This window comes from Poecilia latipinna, unplaced genomic scaffold (assembly GCF_001443285.1).
Source record: "Poecilia latipinna isolate Pla-1442-1.1 unplaced genomic scaffold, P_latipinna-1.0 Scaffold221, whole genome shotgun sequence".
Classification (NCBI taxonomy): Eukaryota; Metazoa; Chordata; class Actinopteri; order Cyprinodontiformes; family Poeciliidae; genus Poecilia; species Poecilia latipinna.
Genome location: NW_015112837.1, coordinates 414475 through 439108, shown reverse-complemented (window position 1 = coordinate 439108; position 24634 = coordinate 414475). Strand labels below are relative to the sequence as shown.

The 24634-nt window shown below is 37.4% G+C and overlaps 1 protein-coding gene across 1 annotated transcript in view; it reads right to left on the bottom strand.

The window, feature by feature from the left end:
• Window positions 1-24634, bottom strand: part of atp2b4 (ATPase plasma membrane Ca2+ transporting 4) — a gene marked incomplete at its 3' end in the record, with an annotated part of 47771 nt that overhangs the window by 10517 nt on the left and 12620 nt on the right. The window contains exon 2 of the mRNA XM_015031849.1: window positions 17649-18388. Within this exon, the coding sequence (XP_014887335.1) occupies window positions 17649-17847 (199 nt within the window). The remainder of the gene's footprint in view (window positions 1-17648; window positions 18389-24634) is intronic.

The window sequence follows — 24634 nt, the reverse complement described above, 5'->3', positions numbered from 1 at the left end:
ATTTTTTTATAAAATTTTGATTTTTCCTGTGAACATGTTTTTTTTTTTTTTTTTTTTTTTTTTGCATTTCCTGTATTTTAAATTTCAGGCATCCCATTTAAAGAAGCTGGTTTACGAAATGCGCCAGGATATTCCAAGACATAATTCAAATTGCATGGTTGACTATTATATCAAGTATGGATCCAGCAGGCCAGGCTGATGTAATAGAAACATGTGCTTGTATGACCTTCAACCACTTGGATTATTTGTGAGTCGGTGCATGGGTGTGTATGTGTGGGTGGACGAGTGTATGTGTAAAAATAAGTGTTTGTATTGTGTGGGTGTATGTGAGCCAGTTTGTCACCTGGAGGTGCACGATAGTGAGAATGGTGGAAAGCCTGCAAGACTCGGCACGCAAAAGCCGCAAAGCACAGGTGGATCTGGCTCTAAAGGTAACAGCAGCCTCAGGCAGACAGGCAAGGTATCAACCCAAGAGCAGCCACACCACTATCTCCCACTTTGCAGATCAAACCTAGGACCCAGTCCCTTCAGGGGCCCAGGACCTCTGGCAACAAGCCAGCACAGCACAAAGGAGGGTACCTGCATGGTGCTCCACAAGGCCTCCAAGGTCCATCGTCCTACACATCAATGTGTGGTGTTGCAGCTGGTGACCACTGAATGTGTGACCACTAAAGTGCACACCTTAACTGTGTTTTCAGATGAATACTGATGCTTTAATTGAACAAACAGCGGAGAAAATAGTCAAACTATTTACTGTGACAATGAAAAGTCTTGTCATGGAAAGAAGTTTAACACAATAAACAGTATGATAAATGCCCACCCCTACAAACTTCAGAAGAAAAGACAATAGTTCCTTTACTCAAGGTGGGAAGAACAAGATCAAAGTTTTGTGTCTTGCCATAAATTTTCACAGTTCTCAAGAACTCCAGTGCAGAACATTCGGGAAGTCCTCTCACAGTAAGTTTTGTATATAATAGTTGGTACCACACAGGAAAAAAGTTCTATATGGAATGTGTGTAGAACAACCTGGAAGAATCCCCAAACAAGGAATCCTAGTACAAAACGACAACCTTACATTCTGGCAACGTATAAGAAAGAGAACAAATTTCTCTGTTTTTGAGGACCATGCATAGGTATTTACGTTAAGAATTTCCTTGCCAATTTTTGCTTTGTTTTAATGATTAAGGATAAACTTCAGCACAATCCCCCACTCTGTGGTAGAAGGCCATTTCTCTTTGGGACGAGTTGATGTCAGTTGTTGTCATCACACCAACTCATGCGGTATTTGACCGCTGGGCATTGAGCGGTCACAGTCACAAAGGCCAAAGATTCAAGCAAATATACTGCATTGCATGGAAACAAACAAGTGATTTCATGTTGAGTCACTGGGTCACTTGGACATATGAACTCATATGAACACAACATACGTGAATAAATCATTTCTCTGCCAGAGGACAGCCCTTTTTAAATGTTAATGGAGAGGAAAGTGACAATGTGGTTTGTGATACAAAGCTACATTATAAATGTACTGTGGGTGGTAGCACATAAGTTTTACTATAGTATTTATTTATTTTAATAGAAGACAAACAGATGTGAAAGTGTAAGTAACACCCCTCAGAAATCTAAACCCCGATCCCGGCAAATTAAGAAAAAAAATTCAGAAAGGAAGGCTTAGCCAAGAGACAGAAACGAGAGTGGGGATGAGTGGATAGGGTGAGTGGGGCTGTGATCAGGACAAAATAAGTACTTTTGTCAACTTATCAACTTTATCGCTATATTTTTTGATTTTTCCAGATTCCTCTAGTTGTTGTTTTTCAAAACAACTAGTGATAAATCTAGCAACTCTTTTTCTGTGCTGTGGGAAACTTTTATGGTGACAACGCTCTTCAGCTCAGCTGCAAGAGTTGCCTTTAGCCTTTCCCGCTTCCTCCGTACTGCAGGCAGTCTGACACAGTCATCCGTTCAACGCCATACCTTCACCAACAGTCAGAAAATATCAAGATATGCACGGAAACATCAAAATAAAACCCTAAATAAGACAATGTTGATTTGGGGGTTAGTTTCATTTTAAATATGCACTGCTCTGAACCTTAAAAACTAAAATCACACATTCTGACAATCACCAACTGACCTATAAGACTTGTTACATGTGGAATAATAGACCAATTAACAGCTTCATTTGAACATTTAACCAAATACTGAACCGACGAAATAAAACTTTTCTTCTTTGCTTTCTTCTGCAAGAGAACACAAATAAGGACAGTCTTCATCTGTCTTCCAAAAACCAAATTAAATGTATGTTGCAATGCAGAAAATAAAGTGAGCCTGTGTGTGTGTATTTGAGCCTGTGGGGGCAGCTGCACAAGTGGGTGAGTTTTGCTGTCAGGTACTGTGGTCCAAGAGCCTGACTCATGTGAGAAATGGAAGAGTGGACTGAAAAGACCAAATATATGGCCATCTCTCTCTCACACACACACACAGGTTTCTCAGTTTGTTACAATTTTGGCCCATTTCTCTGGACAGAACAGATGCGACTAATTCAGGTTAGCAGGCCTCCTTGCTCACACACACTGTTTCATCTCTGCCTGCAAAAAGCTATAGGACTGAAATCAGGGCTTGTGAAGACCATTTCAAAACATTGAACTTGTTGCCTTTAATCCACTTTGTAAGTCATTTTGTGTTATGCTTAGGTTCACTGTCCATTAGAAAGACCCATCCATGCTAAGGACTAAACTTTATGGCTAATGTCTTAAAATGTTACTTTAATATTTCCATAATGTTCTTTCTTTATGATGGTGTCCATTTTGTGCATTATGGTACTGTCAGGCTTGCAGGTGCCCCCATTTCCTCTATTCATCTATTACCAGGTTGACCCTTACATGTCACCACCAAAATGGATGCAAGAAAGACACCAGTGTCCTTACGACACCATGTTTTGTACCAAAATACCAGGATTTATGGAGGTGCATAGGGTGTTCCTGATGCCTCGCCTGATTTCTTTTAAATTTTCCATGATATGATAAAGGAAGCAGTTTGAGAGATGTTGCTTCCAAATACCTCAGATTTTGTGACGTAACCAATGAGAATCCTATAAGGGCATGACAACATCATTGCAGCTCCTCCTAATAGTTTAAAGGAAGAAAAAAAAAAGAAAAATCTTTGGAAAAAAAAAAGTGTTAATTGTTCTGGTATTTAGCAGAAATAATTTTGGTTAACTTTACTGACCTACAATAAGTTCAGTTTAGCCTGATTTTATGCCCAACACACCAAAAAAAGTAATGTATTTTTAATACAGTTTGTGTTTATTTGCAGGTACCAACTGTAAATGTTTTTACTCAAGCCTCTGCGATGAAAATGCAAAGAGCAATAAAATCCTTCTTACTGCCTGCTTATTGACTTTATTAGTCATTTGTTTCTTTTTTTCCACCATCTGATCTTCAAACACTGTAACTCTAACCAGACCGACTGCCCGACATGTGGACAAAACTTTAATGAGACATCTGTTTACTGGCAGTCTGAGGGCACCAGAGGTGTGTTTGTGCGTGGTAAAGAAAAGAAAAGAGATAGTCAGGGTTTGTTTGGACACGACTGCTTGGTGATAAAGACAAAGTGTAATGGGGTCAGTAACATCATCCTGTAATTCCAGACTGGTCAACCATGTAGTCAGCATAGGCTATCCAAGAATCACTCCTTAGTTTTCATCCATTCATTATCTTTCACTCATTTATTCATCCATGTTATTCCGCTAAATTCTCAATCCGAGGAGAAAAAGTCCTCTGCACAGCTCTGTATTACTGAGTAAGTCGTACGTCAGTATTTATAAAGCATAAAATTGCAAGATTAATTGTAATTTTAAATACATTTTTTTTAGGAAACTACAAAGACATGAATGGCTTATTTTCTTTTGTAAAAAAATATTTAAATACTACTAATAAAAATAAAAATAAAAAGCTGCGCTGAAAAGTGATCAAACATCAACTAATTTTGGCTCCACGGCCAAATTTCCAGCCATTTCCATAGAAAACACGAACCAAATTTTTCATCTGCACACAAATAAATTCCATACAAACACAGGCTCATCTCAGCAAGCCTTCCCCCAGGGAGTGAAAAGAGAGAGCATCCGAGCCCAAGAGGCTGAAAGGGAGAGTGACAGTGGTCTATCTGCGGTCTCCCATCTGGGTGTCAGTCTCTGGTTTCGCCCAGGGGCTCAGATAAGCACAACACAATAGGGACAGCTATTAAAATTCAAACTACCAGAGAGAGTAATGAAATAGTCATGATAGGTAAGGGAAATCAACACACTGAGATGCACACCGTATATATGTGGCCAGGAGTGTAGCAGAAGTAGTAAAAATAAAACGCTTTTGTTTGTCCTGAGAACAAGGAAAACAAAAGGAAATCTAAAATAAATAAATAAAAAAAACTAAAATGGACGACAACAATAAATATTCTCAGAACTAGCGGCTCTGAGCTATATTCCATTCAAAAAAAAAAAGAAAAAGAAAAAAGAAAGAAAAAATTCCTAATTTTAACAGATTCAGATTAGCTGCACCACTGTTAATTCCTCAGAAAGGACCACTGGAAGGAATTAACATGGCTTTATTTATTTTTTTATTTTATTAACAGGTCTACAGAATGATTCTAAAGATGAACTGAGTATTGTTTGCTTTTTAAAAAGCGTGCACAAAGTAGCCAATAATGACAAAATATAAAAAAAATAATAATAATAATAATAATTTGCAAGAAAATGTTGATGTTTTAAAATAAAAGACGATATATGTTCACACCTAAGTTCAAGGACCTTTGGTAGGAATGAGAATCTCAAGTTTTCCTGGCTATATCTCTACATGTTTGGCACATCTGGCTCTGGGTGCGTTTTACTTCTTTTGTCTGCAGCTCATCGAAGCTCAGTCAGGCTGGTTGGGCAACATTGGTACAGATTCTTTTTGAGTCTTTCCAGGAATATTCAATTGGATTGAAGTCTGAACTCTAGCTGGGCAGTATCCCATTTTCTGCCATAAAATAAATGTCCACAGCATGATGATGATGCCACCACCAAGCTCCAGAGTAGGGATGGTGTTGGCCAGGTGATGAGCAGAGCTTTTTTTAGACATGACACTTGGATTTCAAACCAAAGAGTTACAGTTTGTTTCATCAGATCAGAGAATATTGGTTCTCTTGATCTGACAATCACTAAGGAGAGTTTTGATTCAGTTCAAGATGACTGCCATGTCCGTCTGGCAGTAAATCTATTTTATTGATTAATTGCATATAAACATCTAATTTTTGGAAAAACTTGCTTTTCTTTCACCTAAGCACTCCTTGGGATTGTGTAGTTTAGCGTGATGTCAGCCTGCCCACGGCCAGCCACGTTGTTTTTAAAACATGTTTTACAGCTTGTATTTAGTTGGACTTTGACTTCGGGTCAACTTTCAGAAGGGATAATTGACATAAGAATTAGTTTTCTTTTTTTTAAAACATGTTGTATTTGTATTTAAGAAAAAAGAAAGAGAGATAGAGAAAAAAAAAAGATTAAAATTTTATTTTTAAGCCACATCACCCAGGCATATTTAGTGCTAAATTGGTTGAACGCACTAGAAATGTATGACCCTCTGGGTGGGTCCTCTGTCTCCACAATGAAAGCTCATCTTAAATAACCATTTGATCGTTTGGCACCTGCCTCATGATGACAGACCTGGAAATAGCTCAATTCAGATCCCATACTCTTGCACTCTAGATCAAAACAAAAAAAACTGACTTGGGGTGTATTCATGAGTGACACATTGGTCTGCTTTAAAAAGAGTTTGCTTCCCCCAGACAGACCAACTATAGGAAATGTAGGTTGTTACGTCAAACGAAAAAAGGCTGACCAAGGGACTTTTGCAGTGAGAATACATTTTTAAGTAGAACTTTAATTGTTTTTTTTCTTTCCAAATATTTTGACTACTGGGCTTTGACTAACAGCAAACAAAACAATTCTTCTTTCATAAACCGAACTGATATTTAATGCCAACAGACAGTATAACAAATTATTACAAAGTGAAATGTCTTTTTATGAACTACAAGCGTTAGAAAAGGAGTGAGGCAGAAAATTACCCTTTTAAGACAGCCTGGACTTCCAAACTGTTTTTAATTGAGAGAATAGATTATGACAAAAGTCAGAATTATGTCTTTTTGTACATCAAACAGGTTTTGATTTTTGCTCTTTGATTCTGTGCCTTTGGCTAAGTGTTATCGCTGCAGCAGTAACCCTTTTCTCCCAGGCAAGAATGAAAATGCTTAGTATTAGATGCCATTATTCCACTCGTCACGAGACAAATAACACAAAGCATACTTGATTGTTCCTTTGACTGATTTTTTTTTTTTCCAACAAACTCAAAGTAGTATTTGCTATGCTTAAGTAAATGAGCACCATATCTGGTGCAACACTGTATCTGTTTAAGAAATAGTGACCATTTCTTTAGGATAAAACTGTATCTTGGTTGTTCTGCACCACAAGGGGGGAAAAAAATGTTTTGTTAAAAAAAAAAAACAGAGTGAGAAAAGAACAAAATGTAGTCTTCGCTCTCAAATCTGCAAATCCAGCTAGAACGTGAGCAAAGCTACTAATTTCTAATTCCTTTGCTTTGCACAGTCAGAATGATGAGGGCAAACAGTGGAATCTATCAAGGCAACGTGTAATTTCCACAATTTTTGTTATACTTAATAAATTCAGGCATAAACTGCACAGCCACAAAGACTATACAATCAGACTGCTGTGATTCAGAGACCAGGCACCATAAGAACAGGCTAGTGAAGTCTGGCTTTACCTCCATCAATCATCTATGGGGCAGCTGACGTCACTGATGGCCGACATTTCTGTGTGACTGTTTATACTAATCTGTCTCTAAAAATATGTTTGTCTGCATATTCTGCCTTGATTTAGACCAGACATGATGCTTAATAGATATGTGGGTAATAGATGTATTTGTCTAACACGATGCTTAATCACTGTCAGCTAAACTAGCCCCCAATGTAGCTCTCAAGAGACCATCATCAAACCCTTTTATGGAAGTCCAGATTTATTGCACATAATCACCCATCTCAGAGGAAACATTCTGAAAGTCATTATTTCTTTTTAACTGGGTGTGTTCAGCATTTGGGGAAAAATATCTGCTGCTGTTAAATAAGGCATGACAATGATAGTCAACTGTCAGCAACAGCTTTATTAATATATTCTTGCTTAGTAAACTAGGAACACCCACTGATCCCACTGACTAGACTTTAGACAACAAATGTACTTTGTAAATGTACTTCTCCCATTTGCTATAAGCTATGAAGTAACTTATTCAATATTAAAGTGATCATTTTTCCTAAAGTGAAACCTTGCTCGAATCCTGTTTTAAATTTTACTGAAATGTATCAAAGTGAATACACAACAAAAATAAATATCAAACTGCGAGCCATGTGAATGCATTCAACCTTCAGTATGTTACCTAACCTATCCTTATCTTACCTAACAGATAAGGACAGATACGCAGTTTCAAGTGATTCTCTGCTTCATTCAACTTTTTCCATTATGAGACCATTGAAAAATTAAGGAAATATATTCAAAGTGGATTAGAAGTTTTTTTTTAGTCACATGTGGGAAATGAGCAAAAGGGATATTTACAAAATAAAGTCTTAAATACCTTATTTTAATCCAATGTTTAGGTATGAATTCATACCTAAACTCTTTGGCACAGGCATTTCAGTTACCATTAAATGAAACCAACTTTGTGCAGAAAGTCGCATATAAAAAGTGCAGAACCCACAGTGTTCTGGCTATCTTTTTAAAGTGGCACCAAAACAAAGCATATTCGAGGGCTCCTAGTCGTCAGTGAAGTCCCTTCTGGAGAAAGAAAGACGGAGTGTGCGAAAGTTTTATGTCAATAATCCTTAACAGAGATAATGTAAGAGCAGAACTTGATTCCTCACTTGAAAAGACAAGTTGAGCGTCAACATCACTGGGTCCAAGGAAATAAAGCTGAAGGGCCAACCAATCCAGCTGGCCCTACCACATTCAGCCAGCACCAAATACCATTTGAGTTTTTCTTGCAGACTTTATAGCCGACATATGAATATAGTCTGTCAAAAACACAAGTATTTGTTTATTCATTTATTGAGAATCAGCTCCCAGCCAGGTGTGTCGTGCATTTTAACTTCACGCTGCCTAAGTACAATCTCTACACATCAAAGTGTTTATCAAAATGATTTTAAAAAATTTTAAAACCAACTGACAACACAATATTGTGTAATAACAATTATTAAGCTATTTTATTAGAATGTAATAAATGCATTAACTGATCAAATATTTCTAAAGCTCATGCATATTTGCAATGAGCATCGTTTAATATGATAAAACATATTAAATGAAACATTTCAGAAAACCTTGACTTATTTGTAATTTAAAAAAAAAAGATCCCATAAAAACCAAAACATTTGTTTCTCTTGATTTAAGCTAGAGCTTGAGCTTTCGCACATGAATTTTTATAATTACAGAAATAAAGCTTAACAAATTAACAGTGAGTAATGCTCAGCTACACACTGATGGGAATTGCAATTTAATTCCCACCATAAAATACTACTGGATGACGGGAATGTTGAACACTACTTTTGCAAGTAAATTTCACATATCCTAGCTGTGATTCTATTTTACACAGTAATCATTACATGTAATTGAAGAAGAAATTACTTTAAAAGTAGTTGTAATAATTTACTTTTGAAGTAACACAGGCAAAACACTCTGGGACAAAATGTATTTAATTCCTTTGCTGTGCATTTATAAAATGTCTGCTGTGCTTGTGAAATGTTTGGAAAACCGAATAAATGAATTGTTCTTTGTTTTTGTTTTTTTATTTTCTTTTTTTTTTTTCCCCTTTAAAATCTACATTTTATGCAGCGATATCATGATAAACTCAAAATTGTGATATTGCCACATTTTAATGTTTGGGTTTTTCATAGTTGCATAGGAAGACGTTTGATTTTAAAGGGGCTTTAAGATATCTCACCTCATTTCTTACATTGATACATTTTGTATTGCAGTGTTGACTGCTGTGCCAAAATACTGCAAGTCTCCCTCAAGGTCATTACTTTTACACTGCAGAGATCACCTGCGTGATGTATTTATACGTGTACGCACACTCTGTGCCGACAGTGGTTTTGCTCAGAGGAAAATGGCTGTGTATCACTTATAATTGTCCTCTGAGAGTCATTTCTTTCTCCATTTCTCACTGCATCCCATTTCACTCTATGGTTTTTTTTTTTTCCCCGACTTCTTCCAGCCCCTTTACAGAGTCACAAGGGGAAAGAAGGAAAGGGAAGGGCAGACACGAGAGAGGAGAGGAGAGGAAAGGAGAAGCAGAGGAGTTGAAGAGCGGGAGAAATTGTCCTTATTAAGGAGACTGCAGTTCCATGTGAGAGATCCCTTGTGGGACAGAGATTAAATAGACTGCGTCAGAGGGGAACATGCGTGAGGTGCCACAACTGGAGGATGCGATTAGTACGATCATTGAGGAAGGATGGATGAGGATGGATGAGAGGGGATAAAAAGAGGTAAAGACAGAAAGGTGGGATTAAAAAATGGATACGAATGGACAAGGAAAAAAAACAGAATACAATAAATAATAGCTAAATGTGTGTGAAACATTAACAGAAAGGAGGGGTGTGAAGATATAAAGGAAGGGCAGAGGGTGGCAAAGCAAAGGGACAAATAGTTTCCTGAGCTGTGTACATAATTCAGATGCAAAACATGAAGTAAAAAAACACCATTTAACCACTGTGTAGTGAAGTCTGTGCCATCACAGCAGTATGGCACTAGCACGATAATACAAAAGAAAACAATAACAGAAAGCATGTCCAATCTATTAAACGTCTTTTGATTCCCAACTCTGCAAGAAAACCATTTTTTTATTATTTAATATCCAATTTATTTGCAGATGCTCAAACTGACCTGCACATGCTTACAGTCTGTGGGAATGACATTGGAAAAATACAGCCAACTGAAAACAAGTGTAAACCCCCAATCACTCAGCATCTTTATCAACAACGTGACCAAAATAATACATTAACATTTGAATTCCATAGGAAAAATGAAGCCAGTTTTATAAAGTTTTATAAAGATAAAAACAACGCAACCACATGGCGTAGGAGTCAGTCACACAGAACGCGACGATGCATTTGTAAATCAGACATCGATGCATTCTGAGCTAACACATAGCTGACCTTGTTAAAATAAGCTGATGAGGCCAAGATCTCTCACTTCACCAGCAACTGAAACTAAGTCTTACTTAGCAATCAGCCATTTCTCTGATACATTTAAGAAGCCCATTTAATTGTTTGTCTTTTGCTGGCCTCATTTAGCACAACCATGTCATGCATCAGGAAAACTTACGGTGATGCAAGAAGACTCTGTGGCACGCATCACAAGTTAGAGCTATCTAACCTCAAATTTCCAATGACTCTTGATGGCTATAGATCCTTTGTAAAAAATTATGTTATGACCTTTGTAATTAGTTTTGCCTTCTGAGTTATAGAGACCTTTGCTCAATGGTGCTCAGTTTACGGTGGCGTTTTAGATAAGCCGTTTAAATTTGGCCTCCAGATGGAATCATGTTGTTCCTCATGCTTGTTTTAAAATGTTTTTCCTCAAGTTTTGCAGAGGATCCCTTTCAACTCATTTTGCTTTGATGCAAAGGATGACTTTTTATGATCACCAAATGCCACACTTATCCCAAGTTTTGTTTTTGTTTTTGCTCTTCTTGAAGTTAGGTTATAAATCCCTATTATGGAGATTAAGTTTTGACATCTGTTGATAAAATCCAATTCATCCATGTCAATGTCTCAAAGCGTCAGAAAAAAAAAGATTTCTGAAGCGTTATCGCAGGCATAATCAAAAATCGGTTTTGTTAAAAAAAGAGGTATTGAGTGTTATGCTAGTCACATCATGTTTATTTGCATTGCACATTTCAGCCACAAGGCAATTCAAAGTACTTTACACCATAAAACATCAAATTGTCACCATGTAAAACAAGCAAACAGTACATTTTGCCAAATGCCATTATCAAAATCAAACAAATACACATCAAATATGTTGGTAAATGTTCAACTTCTTACTAATCAAAGGCAATTCTAATGGCTCGATTTATTAAAGGAACTCAGTGATTCAGCTGTTTTGTGGTTTTCTGGAAGTTAGTTGCAGATTTGTGTTGAATAAAAGCTGAATGTCGTTTCTCTATGTTTGGTTCTGGCTCCAGGGATGTAGAGCAGACTAGACACAGAAGACCAGAGTGGTTTGGAAGATAGACACAACAACAACTGGGGTTTAATGTAACTTGGTTCTAAGCCATTCAGTGATTTATAAACTAACAAAAGTATTCTAGGGATCAATGATTACCGTCATTACTAACACAAAAGGTAGGGCATTAGCAATTCCCTTCTTGTCACTTGCTAGATAAATGACAAAGGGATACTTCAGATTCAACCTAAATTTGGTGCAGTCTTTATTTCTCTAAACGCAGAATAACATCAGTCAACAGTCAAGGTCACATGAAAACAATGTGCTACTTCTTCAGCTCGATGTGCTACTTTCCCAGCATTTCTTCACATTGCAACTAACTCTGTGAAAGATGTGCGAGTAGAAGGGAGACATGGTGAAGGTTATTGATGTAGAGCAGGTCTATTTAGGCTACACTGCACACTGGCCCATTGGGATGCCAGCGACCGACCAGCTCACGAAAATAGAAATGGGAGCGAAGGAGGAAAGGAAAGGAAAGAGACGTAAGGTGTCGCAAGTGTAGAGTGATGGGAGGTAGAAGCAGATAAAGGGCAAGTCAAAAGGTTGATGGGGAGAAGGTCTGGGGGAACCAAAGGGAGAGGTTGGGAAGTACAAAGGATTTAGGTGAGTAGATATTAATACTAGAATATTCTAATGAAGAGAAAAAAAAGGATGAGGCTTTCCGTAGTGATATTCTAAAAGACACACTGTGACTTATTGTGAAGGACCAGGTATTAATTGATCTAAAAGCCAGGCCTGGTTGGCCTGTCTAAAATCTGACATGTTCAACTGTGACTGTTAGCATTGATACATTTCTGTGAAAACACTAGATTTGCCAGATCCAGAAAAGAAAATCTAGGTCGTAATCTGACACCAAAACACATTGCCACCAGGGGACAGTGGTAGATTATATTTCACATATCCTCTAAATCATTTATCCATTCCAATAATTCACAAGTTATTTCTAAGCAACTAAATCCCAAAAGAACTTTATATATCCCTAAGATAAATGAGTTGTGAGATATTTTGCTAAAGAATTTGTCATTGTGACAGATTACATCACAAAGGATAAAATAGCATATTGAAATAAACAACACTGTCAGTACCCACACAGGGAGTCTTTGTGTTCAGAATGGCTATTGTTCAGACAAGCCTTTAAATGCCTGTTCAGTACTTCAGTAACTACTATGCTTCAGCCACTGCATTGTGAGGAGGAACCTGTTTCAACCACAACAAAATGTCACAGAAGCTCAGTGTCCAAATCGGATGCCATTATAATGGGACTGACTGGCTGAAAGATGCAAAAGGACAGTGGAAGACAAGCCTTCTGAAGCAGAGAAAAGGAAATGGACAAATACCGCAAAATCTACATTAAGCTAATGTAAGCACAGCAATGTAAATATTAATCTCTGCTTTGGATGAGCAGCGTACAAAAATATTCACATCCCTTAGGCTTGTTTGAAATTTGTCACAATAAAACAACAAACTTGAGCATGTTTTATTTCTTCAAACCAGGGATTGGAATTGACAACTACAAAATTCCCACATAATCTATGCCAAACAGATGCTTCTCTGTTGTCAAGTCTCACTCTAACTGGTTAATGTCTGGTTCAGTTTGCAGCATCTCCGTTATGGTCTGTTCCTCATTATCATGGACGTGCATATGGGCGGTAACGTGGGTGGGCCGTGAGCAGGAGTTGTGGTTAGCTCTCCAACGATGTTAGCAGCGACACTCAGCAATGGAGAGCCTTGAGGTTGTGGTTTTAATCGATTTCTATTTGTCTTCTGGAGATCCCTTGCTGGCCCAAACATAATTAAACACTTCAAATTAGCTGATTGTTTTGCTACTTATAAAAATAACTATTTTGTAGAAGTTCATACGCATTAAAGCCTTTTTAATTTAGGTAATGCAGTCAAAAGTTGTGAACCACTATCCATGCATTAACTTTATTTCAAAGAAAATTTCAAATAAAGAAAATAATGCACATCATGTCAAACTAATATTATGTAGTTACGGATTTTTACACCGGGCAGCACAAAGCCATTGTTCCAACAGAACGTTGACCGGAGCTGGACCATTTCTCACTTCTTCATTGCATGCATGTTCTTCAGAGAACTATGCTGCTTGCAAGACTGCATGTGTCGACATGTGTTCCTGGTGCTGCTCATTATTAAACTCACAATTACGTTCCTCTACACCGTGTCGCTCTCAGACCGACGTTATGCCTGCATTTGTTTATTGCAGGAATGTAAATCACAGGCCAAACATTTCAACCACCACAATGTTCTGAGTTAGAACCTCTGTTTTAAGTCTTTAAGTAAGATTATTTCACTTATAAAGTCTTGCTATAATCTGCCACTAGGAGCTAGACCATAAATACTTTTGTGTTTTTGCAGTGTAAGAAGGTTAAGGTACAGATCTAAATTTGTTGCATTTAGATCAAGATTGGTTTTATTCCAATCTTGTGATAAAACCACAAGATTGTTTTTTGATCCAACTCTTACACTGTTCACATAACGGAGTAAGGTTCCCAAACAGAACAAAAATTACAAAGCTACATATAAAAGTGTTTGGCACAAACTTGTAAAAATATGTGGTAAGTTGTGTGACAAAGGTGTTTTTGTCTTGTATGCAGATTTTTTTTGTTAAAAGATTGTTGCATGTACACATATTCCTTCTATTCCTTTTTGGCAAAGATCTTTATGAGTACGTTCTTAGTCTCTACTACAACATCAAATAGTATTGGTGACTTAAGTGCTTTTTCTTCATCCTGGTTCAGCAAAAATAGAAGTGCTTTTATTTCTATTATAAACTTAATGTGCCCTACCCAAAGAAACCTTCCAATGTATTATTACTGCGTTAAACATTCGCTTGATGAAATAGTTGTACTGTTGGTACCAAGCAGTTCACTCTTATCAAAGAATCAGGTCACATTCACAACACGTTCTTGGAAACTAAAATCTAGGTTGACAACTTAGCTTCCAACCTAAGACAGAATCATGCCATTAACCTGTTGGCTGTCTGACAGCAAAGCCAAGACATCACCTCACCGTTACCTACAAGGTGACACGTGCGTAACTGCATCCTGCCTGCAGGAGTATGGTGCAAGGAAGGGGAATACTAAGAAGAGCAAAGAATCAGAGCCAGAGAAACCATTGTCCGTTCTGCTTTTTCCCTGAATTGTGGCTCTTGAATGTCTGGTTTCTTCATTGCAGTAAAATGTACAAGAAATACTTAAGCATTCTCTTCAGCAGCCCGAGATACATTTAACCTCTTCTTGTGACAAAGATATGGTAGGTTTACCATTTTTGTCACTTCAGATGCTTTATGTCTTCATGCCTCATAGGATAATAAATTAACCTCAGTGAGGGCATTTTATACAGGGTCAACTGCAGCCTCCTGAGACACAACTTACAAACACATGATGACAACAAGCATCATCACATATGTTCTACAGAGTAAATATAAAGCGGTACAGAGGACAGTTCTGAATTGGAAACTGGTGGAAGTTTTCAGACAAAAATCAAACATGGCAAAGATGCATCACATCTTGATAATGTACGATCTCAGAAAGAGACATTAAGATGGTACCACAGAAGAGAAAGTCTGTGTGTCCATTAAATACATTACAGAATATGAATGGAGAAGTTCTGCCATTTCCATCATTGTCTTCTTTGTTTCTTTTTGCTCATTCACTGGGGGGTCTAGACTGCTCGTAAATGTGCCCACATGTTCAACTTTTGTCACCGTTTGCGTCTCGTGTGTTGTGGAAAACATTTGCTTGTTGCTGTTGCTTGTCGCTCCCCTTGTGTCGAGCTCAAGTTCCTGAAGGCCGACTAAAATGTGTTGCCTTTGTTTTGATCTACGCGCAACACATTGAGTTGAACATCTCAAAAAACTGATCAGGAAGTTGACCTAGTCTTCCATAGAGATATTCAAAATGTTCAAAGGTTTTAATAGTGACATGCTGTTCAGCTATGAAATGTTAAGTTGGCATAGGAAGTTGGCAAATCCTAATCTTTTTGGATTTGTTCCTCCATCTTTCACCATCTTGCTGTCATCCTGTGATTAACTTTCTACCTGATTGCAGATACTAATGTTCACTCCTTGGTCTAGGTCAGTTGAGTTAACTTTTAACAAATCAGTCAAAAAATGCATCATGAAGAGAAGAAAACATATCTAACAAAACATTATTTTCGATCGAAGCAAAACATTTTTGTGTTGATTTGGTCACATCTGTTGTATCATCATTACCTTGTTGTAAAAGCTATTCTAAAAATCTCCAAGGTTTTTCAAATAACTTAGATACCAAGCATCACAGATTCTCCCCCTTACATTATATTGGGTATTAGGCTCTTCAACAAATACTCATCCTTTCGCTTCACAGCAGACCAATTTGAAGTGTTTGTGTTACAGGCATCTCAATCTTACTTCATCTGGTCAAAGCACATGGTTCCAATTAAAGTTCTAGTAGAGAATGGTGAATGTCACACATTTACGTGCGACTGTAATTGAAAACTACTCTTCTGGCATCACTCCTGGTTGGCATCTATATTTGTCAAATGATCATCGTGGAGACTCACACAAGAAACAGATCACAGTCTTTGCTGCAGGTTTCTAACACTGTGTTTTGGAGATTTTTCACTACTCTAACCCATAAATCACTGTCCATGGTAGAACATTGACATGCCTAATCAGATCAAATGGTTCATGGCCTAAAAAACTAGTCTGTCTATTGCATACATATGTTCCAGGTAAACAAAAGGTCAAAACAAAAGGATAATTTGTTCCTAGTTTATATGACCTAATTAGAAGTTCCTATGCACTCTATTTTTGCAAAATTACTTTAATTAAATTGCTGTTAACAGCTTTTGGTCACCAATGATTGTGCCCCCAGAGATTGTGATGAAAAATACTTTGGTTCTTTGCTTTTTAACTTTCGCAAAGATGACCCCGAACTTCTCTGCATTCTTTTGATCGTTAAGCTTAATTGAATCCCAAGCTTTGTTTCCTTTTAGAACAGCTCAGAACAGCAATGTTTCCACCAGTCTCTAAAAAGAAGCAGATTTCTAATCAAGGATCCCAATGTCTCCATTCTTAGAAAACCGAGCAGTAGCTCGACAACCCATCCAGCCCCTAAATGATTAATAGGAATCACCAGACGGCCTTGTGCTGTTATCAGCATTACCTTCAAAGAAACCCATACATAAATATATTCTGGGTATCCCTTACAAGAAACCAGACTGCTGTGTAAGTTCAAGATTAAGAACTGATCATTTACCTGAGTCAAAATTCAAAGCCATTTTTTTCCTTTTCAGTTAAATTTTGGTTATTTCTGTAATTAATCTTTTGTAACTGGAACAGTTTTTAATTTTTGACATTTCATAGCAGAATATTTCAAAAACAAAATGGAAGTGCAAAGATGCTAATAAAACAAACAAAAAAAGATGAGTATTAATTAAAATGGAGACCTGAAGGGGGAATAAATGTTCAACATTTTAATTAGTTAATAATTATTTCTGAATATATTTGGTCTCCTCTGTTGTGTCTATATGACAATGATGCATGACTGGAGTTCGAAAGTCAGACTTCAAAGTAAATTGAGTAGTTCAAATATCACACAGTTATGGTGATTACATAAGAACATGAACAGTAAAGAGAATTTGGCTAGAGGTGACTAAGCATATGGGATTATAGCCTCCCTGTGCCAAAATACATTTATACATCACATTAAAAAAACACACACACACATATATATATATATATATATATATATATATATATATATATATTGCAGAACATTAAATAAAAAAATAAAAAATATGTTTCTTGCTCTTTTGATTCCAACCACATTCAGTTCACACTGGCAAACCCTGCAGCCCACCCCACGTGGAGCAGTACCTTTACTTTAATAAATCTGCACCTGATTGGCTGAAAAGGAAGATGACCAGAGATGGTGGGATGCTTCTGGTGGGGAGGGGAGCGATGTGGGCTAAACTGTCCAGAGATATTTCTGTGCATACTAAACAGATTTCTCACTCACTGCACAGCGCAAATTTTTCATATGTACCTAAAATGGGATCCCCCAACCTCATGTGTTATTCTGATGCTGTGCTTACGTATTCTCCAAATGCTTCATGAACACTTCTGCAGCTATGTACCTCTATCACAGGTTGCATTTAAAAAAAACAAAAAAAAAAAAAAACACAAGCACATACTAATGTAAGGAATTAATTTGCATAGCTACATACTACACAGTAGTGCACGAACAGTATTCTCTCTAAACATAAGATGTTTAATGTAACACACCACCACTACTCATTTCATGTGCACAAGTAGAAAATATAGATTTACCTTCAGTGGGTGAGGTTTTCAATCGCTTGCACAGTCCCTCCACTGCCCCATAGTCCTCTTGGAGCTTGACCACTGCCTCTGTGCCACGAAGCTCCATCAACGATCGCAGCTCCATAACAGAGCAACCAAAGCCAGCCTCATGGTTGCCCTCATTTCTTTGGTTCTTGGCATAAAAATCGCTATTGGACATGTCCCCCATGGTGTCAGCTTTCAAGTCAGTTGGATTAGTGTTTGTTATTGCTTATTGAAGAAAAATTGCACAACAGAGCTCAGTCTGATAAAAAAAAAAAAAAATCTAAAAATAATTTCAAGCAGGCAATAATGACTAAAAAAAAATAGAAGAAAATGCAAGTAATTCTTGGGGATAAAGATTATTACAAAAAGAAATAAAAAAAAAATCCAAGGATGAGACGCCTCTGTTTCAGGTTAAGCAAATTTTAACAGATGAAAAATAACACAAAAAAAAGAAAAAAAAAAAAGAAAACTAAAGTCCAGGAAAGAGAGCAACGGCACAGGGGAAGGAAAAGGGGGGTGGCAAATCACAAATGGGGAGCATCCAGGTGCTGGACAGCCCAAGTGGTTAGGTCCTGAGGAGGGCAATGATGATGGTCTCAGGTCCTGTAGCTCTCAGGCTCACCACGGCTGCAGTCCAGACCCGCTCCATGTGTGGCTTCCCATTACTGCTCTTCTGCTTTTGCCTTTGTTGCCTCTCGGTCTCTACGTGGTGGTCCTCCCCATCACTGCTACAGAGAAAGAGGAAGAAAAGAGAGGGTGTCGAATTCCAGAAATGAATTCGGAGAGGTGAGAGAAGGAGCAGGAAGAAACACAGAGAGAGAGAGAAAGAGAGCACAGGAATGAGCGTTGTGTTCTCAGGGCAGGGGTGAATGCAGCAGTAGATGGTGCACAGCTGAAGGACAGCCTCTCCTGGCTGCTGCAGTAACTGTGCCTCTGCTGTCTCTATCTACTGCTGCTGCTGGTGCTGCTAACCTCATTCTGAGTACACACACTAACTGACAGAGAGTGAGCGAGGACATAAAAGACAAGGAGAGATGAGATTGCTCCTTTCTGGTGCAGAGAGGAGCCGAGTTGTGCGCGGGTGGGAGGCTGGGGCTCCTCTGACGACAGAGCAGGGATGCAGGACGTAACGCTGCGCTGTCACAGGGAGGATGGGCTGAGCCACGAACCCGCTGCTGCTGTCTCACCAATAAGTAAACTGCTACTGCACTCTGCAGTGACTGACCTTTTCTGTGCAGTCACTCTCTGAACGACACATTCCCCACGATTGTCGTCAAGTAATTATTGGCATTAATCAATCTGGACCAGTTATCCTGTTCTGCAACGACAATGCTATTAGAAAAGCTAAGGAGGCAGAATGTACTTAACTGAAAAAGTTAATTCAAAGCCATTTAGATGCATTTATAGAACAAGCTATAGATAGATCTATAAGATAGAGCCAGAATAATTTTAAATATCTGTAGATTAAACTTAAGTCTACCTGTTCACAATAAAGCTACAATAATCTAATACTAGGGATTCAACAAGACGTTATCTTGTGATCATAATTGTAGAATTTTAAGCTTCTCTGACCCATGTTGTAATCAGCTATGTAACTAAATATCTGATCTTTTTTGGACTCAAAGCTAGCTATGTTTAGTATCGCTGGAGTTTGAAAACAGGAACCCAAAAAGGTCAAAAAAGCTACTAGAAAGGAAACGAAGGCACCCATCAAGTAATTTCAGGTAGTTTGCCACAACTGGAATTAGACAACAAATGATTCAGGAAGTTAATTGAATAAATGAAAATTTGGTTTATCTTTTAGAAGAGCTTAAGAGGACGTATTATGCAACATCAACTACATATCAATGTGACTTTAATAATGTCACCGTCTCATCAAAAACACACCTGGAGAAGTGGTTTTGATTCATTCATGCATGTGAGAAATCCCTGAATGTCTCGTGGCAAAAATTGTACAAAGATATAAAATTTTTGAATTTATGAGTTTTTAAGCATCACAAACAAAAACTTTCATGTTAACAGAAAAATTACAACATATTTAGAGCAACATGTTAAACCAGTCGTGGATAGTTACTAAATGTATTGCTATTAAATATAACAGAACTGAGTAACATCTGTATTGCAGGTCAGTGCTTAACAAAATTTGTGATCAGACACACAAACTCTGATCAGTGTGTTTTTATGTACAGTTTGCAAGAATGGCATCAATGACTCAGCATTTGCCCCGCTAATCAAGTCTTCACCAGATTATTTAAAGGTTCATCATTAGTAATATTATTCAAAGTGAACCTTTTACCTCACTGTTGCCCTTTATCACCACCCACCCACACAGAGGGGGACCTGGAATCAAAGCTTCCAGTTTTGTATTCTGCAGAACCCTGCAGTGACTGGAGTGTCTCTCCATCATCTGTAAATAACTTTGCTTTGAGGTTCTCTAGAAGCCACAATGTTGCAACACCAACATACACTTGACCTTTTTAGATAACAGATCCGACAAAAGAGCAGAGAAACCAAACACAGGCCGACTAGTGTGAGCTCGCAAATACGAAATATCAGTGGAAACAAAAAGTGACCACTCTAGAACACACTGCAGATTTGTTTTTTTTATTATTATTATTATTATTATTATTATTATTATTAAAGGATGAGTGGATACAGCCACCAGCCGAACGGAAGGACGAATTATATAACATTTAAAAACTACAAATTGTTAATGTGGAGTCTAATATGTTTTCAATAAAACTGTGCTGATATTTGAGAATAAAAAAAAAGCAATGTTTTTCATACTTAGCCTGTTGAGGCATTTTTACATGAATACAACATAAAAGCGCAGCTGTTGGGAAATCCCCTCTGGATGTTTACATTCAGCTTGACTTTGTTCCAGGTTGAGTATTCAGCAACATCCAGAGCGAGCTATGCATCACACAGCTGTTGAAAATGGCGTAAGCTGATAAAGCTTTGATTTAGCCCATCTTCAGTTCTCCACTGTAGCCGCATGAGAAATCTTAATGTTCCCCAGTTTTTTATGTTTTGGTGCAGTTGTTTCCCCCCCATTTGTGGGACAATAAAGGATACCTCTATTTCTATTTAAACTTGCTCTAGTTTAAACTCCAGTCTCAACCAAGTCTCCACTAGTTTATGTTATAACAATTAACATAATATTCAAAACCTTTTAACTTTTCCGTTTTATGTTGAATACGCATTCCTTTAAAACCAACAAAACACTTCAGATCTCAGGGTAATCTGATGACAGTGAAACCATCTTCAACTTCTGACAGAAGCTCAAAGATCTCCAGCAATATATGACCTTGACACAGTAGGACGGTCAGAGTTTGCCAGCAAGTGGATAAACATCTGTGGAACAAAGGCAGATGCACAAGATGCATTATTGCCCATTAATGTCTGACCCATTTTGAAGTGAAAATGTCAGACAATGATAATAAGCCAAACCAGCATTTTGTAAAGATGGAAGCTAATGTTTTGCACACGTCCTCATTACTTTTTCACCATATCATAATTTTAGTCATATATTCTAACTCCAAGTTAGATAAAGCAGAATGTTTTCAGCACAGCATGTGCTGCATGTATAATGAGGGACGGTGTGGCCTAAGCAGGTCAAAGACCCAATGTCGAGGTGTGGATAATTAGTAAGTAGCTTCTTTACTTTAGGCAAGATGGGCCAAAAAAGGATTTGCTGATTCTGATGGTTTTGTGGTCATGCCCTAATATCTTAGCAAGTTCAAGAGTGCTGAATCAGTCATTTTTGACTTTTCAAATATTTTGTTGCAAAAACGTCAACAGGGTCACAAGAGAGGGGAAAAGATGCAAATTTTTCTGCAAAGTTTTTGAGAAGAATCAAGCGTGAAGCTACCCGTTATATTCAATTCCTCCAACTTACCTAAAGTATCCAAAAGTACAAGATGTTCAGGGTTCAGAGACATTGGTCCTTACCGCCAAGGTAAGGACGGCTGAAACCCAACCTCCAACAAACAAGACACATAAGCTAAAGTGCCACAACTGGGCCAAGAAATATCTGAAAACAGATGTTTTTTGAAGGTTTAATGGACTGATCAAATGAGAGTGACTTCACAGACCAGATGGATAGACCAATGGCTGGATCAATAATGGCCACAGAGCTCCACTTGGAGTCAGACGCCAGCAAGGGGAGGCGAGGTACTGGTATGAACTGGCATGATCAAAGAGGTGCTGGACGGATCTCTTTAGGTTGACAATAGGTTTAAAATCAAACCTTCTGCCAGTTTTTTGAAGGTGCTTTCTTCAAGCAGTGATACAGGATGTCTGCATCTTTCATAAAAACTATATTTTTTATGCAGGACAATGCTCCATTAAAATAAATCCAACTACTGCATCTCTGCATTGCTAACCAGAAAAAGTGCTAAAAGACAAAAAAAACACTTATGACATTGACCCTTTCCTCAGCTGATCTGAACCGAACTGAGAACTTGTGGGCATCTTAAATGGAAGATTTACAGTGAAGTAAAACAGTCTGTCTTTGAAATAATAAGTACAATTCCCATAAATAAAATAATAATTGTGAATAATAATGTATCATATGTGCATGAGCAAAATGGTTAGGAATTACTTATGCATTTATTTTTGGAGTGTTAAGCCAGTACAGAACTGTACTGCTCAGATTTTTCTTTAATTTTTGGTGTTATATCTAAACAGTCTCAGTCAAGGTGGTTATTCTGGATAACAAGTCCGAACTTTATGCCAACCAAAGCTTCTGTGATCTCCAACTGGTGATTAGTGACAAAATGACAAGAATATAATCCCAGGCCATTAGAAAAACTGACTCAACAACAAGTACACTGCCATGTTTTCTGTAGATGCAGGATATGTTCACATATGTGCGGTTGCTAAAAATATGCTTGCATTGACAGATAACCTGAAAGCAGACAAAGCTTAAATCACAAAAAATAAAGGACAGAAGGATGACAAGAGCCTTTATTTTAGTATTAATCTCCAGAAATCTGTTGAATGAGTTATTTTCAGATTGAATATAAGAAAAATGTGGAAGAAGGAACTGTGCAGGTTATGCCACGACATCTGCTAAGTAAAATCTAAGTATGGTTGTTTACAGTAGAGCCTTGCTTTATCAAAATGAAGATGGATAAACAGCGATGATAGCTGCATTTGTTTGAATTGCAATGATTTGAAGAGAAGATTGTAAAAAAATGCACAAAAAGGAAATGGGACATTTAAAGAGAAGGTGACAAAAGTTTAAAAGCAGAGAAGAATGATTTGCATGGCTGACATGATCATTCTAAGTCCAGTCATTTCAACACAGTGAACTTCTCTTCACAATGTAGCTCCTACAAACTGTTTCTGTATTTCAACCCCATCCACCACGACAAAGGAGTAATCACAAAATATTGAAAGAGTGATATAGAAAGGAACTCTAGAAAAGGCCAAAGCAAAGGCTAGGTGCAGTGTTAGCTCCTGAATGTAGGTCCTGTCTAAACAGAGACAGTATATTTTCTGTAAATAATTTTTAAAATGTTGCCCACACCGCAGAAAATAATGTATTTGGTATGCCGGACCTCTTGGTGGCACCTTGTTTCTTATTTGTGAAAGTGAGGCGTATGCGGGATTGAGACAGATGGAGCTTTGATATCATTGTTTTTTTAAGAAAAAGAAAAAATACTTTGCTCATATGTTCACATCGAAACATGAAACCAGCGTTCTGATCCACTCCAGAGCGGTTTAAAAATGTATTATTTTTGGCCTCCTAAGATGGCGAATTTACGGGGATGTACATGTATATGATAATGATATCATGTTCATCTAATTATATATTAATAAATTGATGTATGTAGCAACAAAGGGTCACCTTAGTAAAAACAGGGTGCTACAGTGTATTATGATAGTTTTATAAATTAAAATAGGATACAATAGAAACCTACTGTTTTGGTCTTCCTGTAAGGCCATCCTTGGATCTTGTACATGACATTGTTAATATGACGCCAAACCATTCTCTGTACCATCTTTCTTGTCAGTATCTAAATAAAATTTCACATGCTGTGCTATCCTTCTGTCTGCCTACCTGCATATATGCCAGTTCATCTCCATAACTGTTGGCATCATCCCCATCATTTGACAGTGACTAATAAGCAACACCTGAGCAAACATTCAAGGACAAATTGGACATTTTGAAATAATTAACAGCTTTTCAGCCAAAAAGCAATGCATACTGTATTTATTAGGACTTGTCAAACTAAACGACAAATGGGACACCCATTAAATAAACAGCTCTGTGGCCAGACGTTGACACCATATGACTGCAACACATAATATGTATGCCTTTTTAAATGTTAAAAGGATGATCTTGCTAATTGAAGCAAAAATAAGTTTACTATTCTGCCCAAAGAATTTATGTTACACCGGTAGTTTTTGAGGCAAACTCTACAATGTTAACTATATAAGCAAGTAAACTAATTTTTACACATAAAAATCTGGTTCTTTGTAGAAATAACTGCTTTTCCAGCAAGCATTTTTGTTTCGGTTGAAAATGTATCTAATTAATACAGACATCTCAATTAAAATCAGTACGTTTGATTTAAGTTTTTTATTTTAGAGGCGTTTAAATGAATATTTCAGGTCTAAGTTTATATCTGTTTTAGCCAAGATTGACAAGCATAAAAGGAAAGTAGTGGAATAAACTGATCTCAACCTCTCTGTTGTTTACCATGCCTTCAACTAGGTGAGCCATATGTCATTACTTGTACATACATGGAAGTAATATCGAAGATGGAGATTTTTATACGTACCAATCCTGGTTCTACCTTTGTTTCTTATGAATTAATAAACTTCTTGGATTAATACAAGCAATACTTTTTTCCTCATCATTTTCTGCAATATTCTGTGCAAGGTTATAACTGAAAATTACAACTTATGCTAAAGAAATGCTGTTTTGTTTGTTTGTTTGTTTTGTTTTAACAGAAAAACTT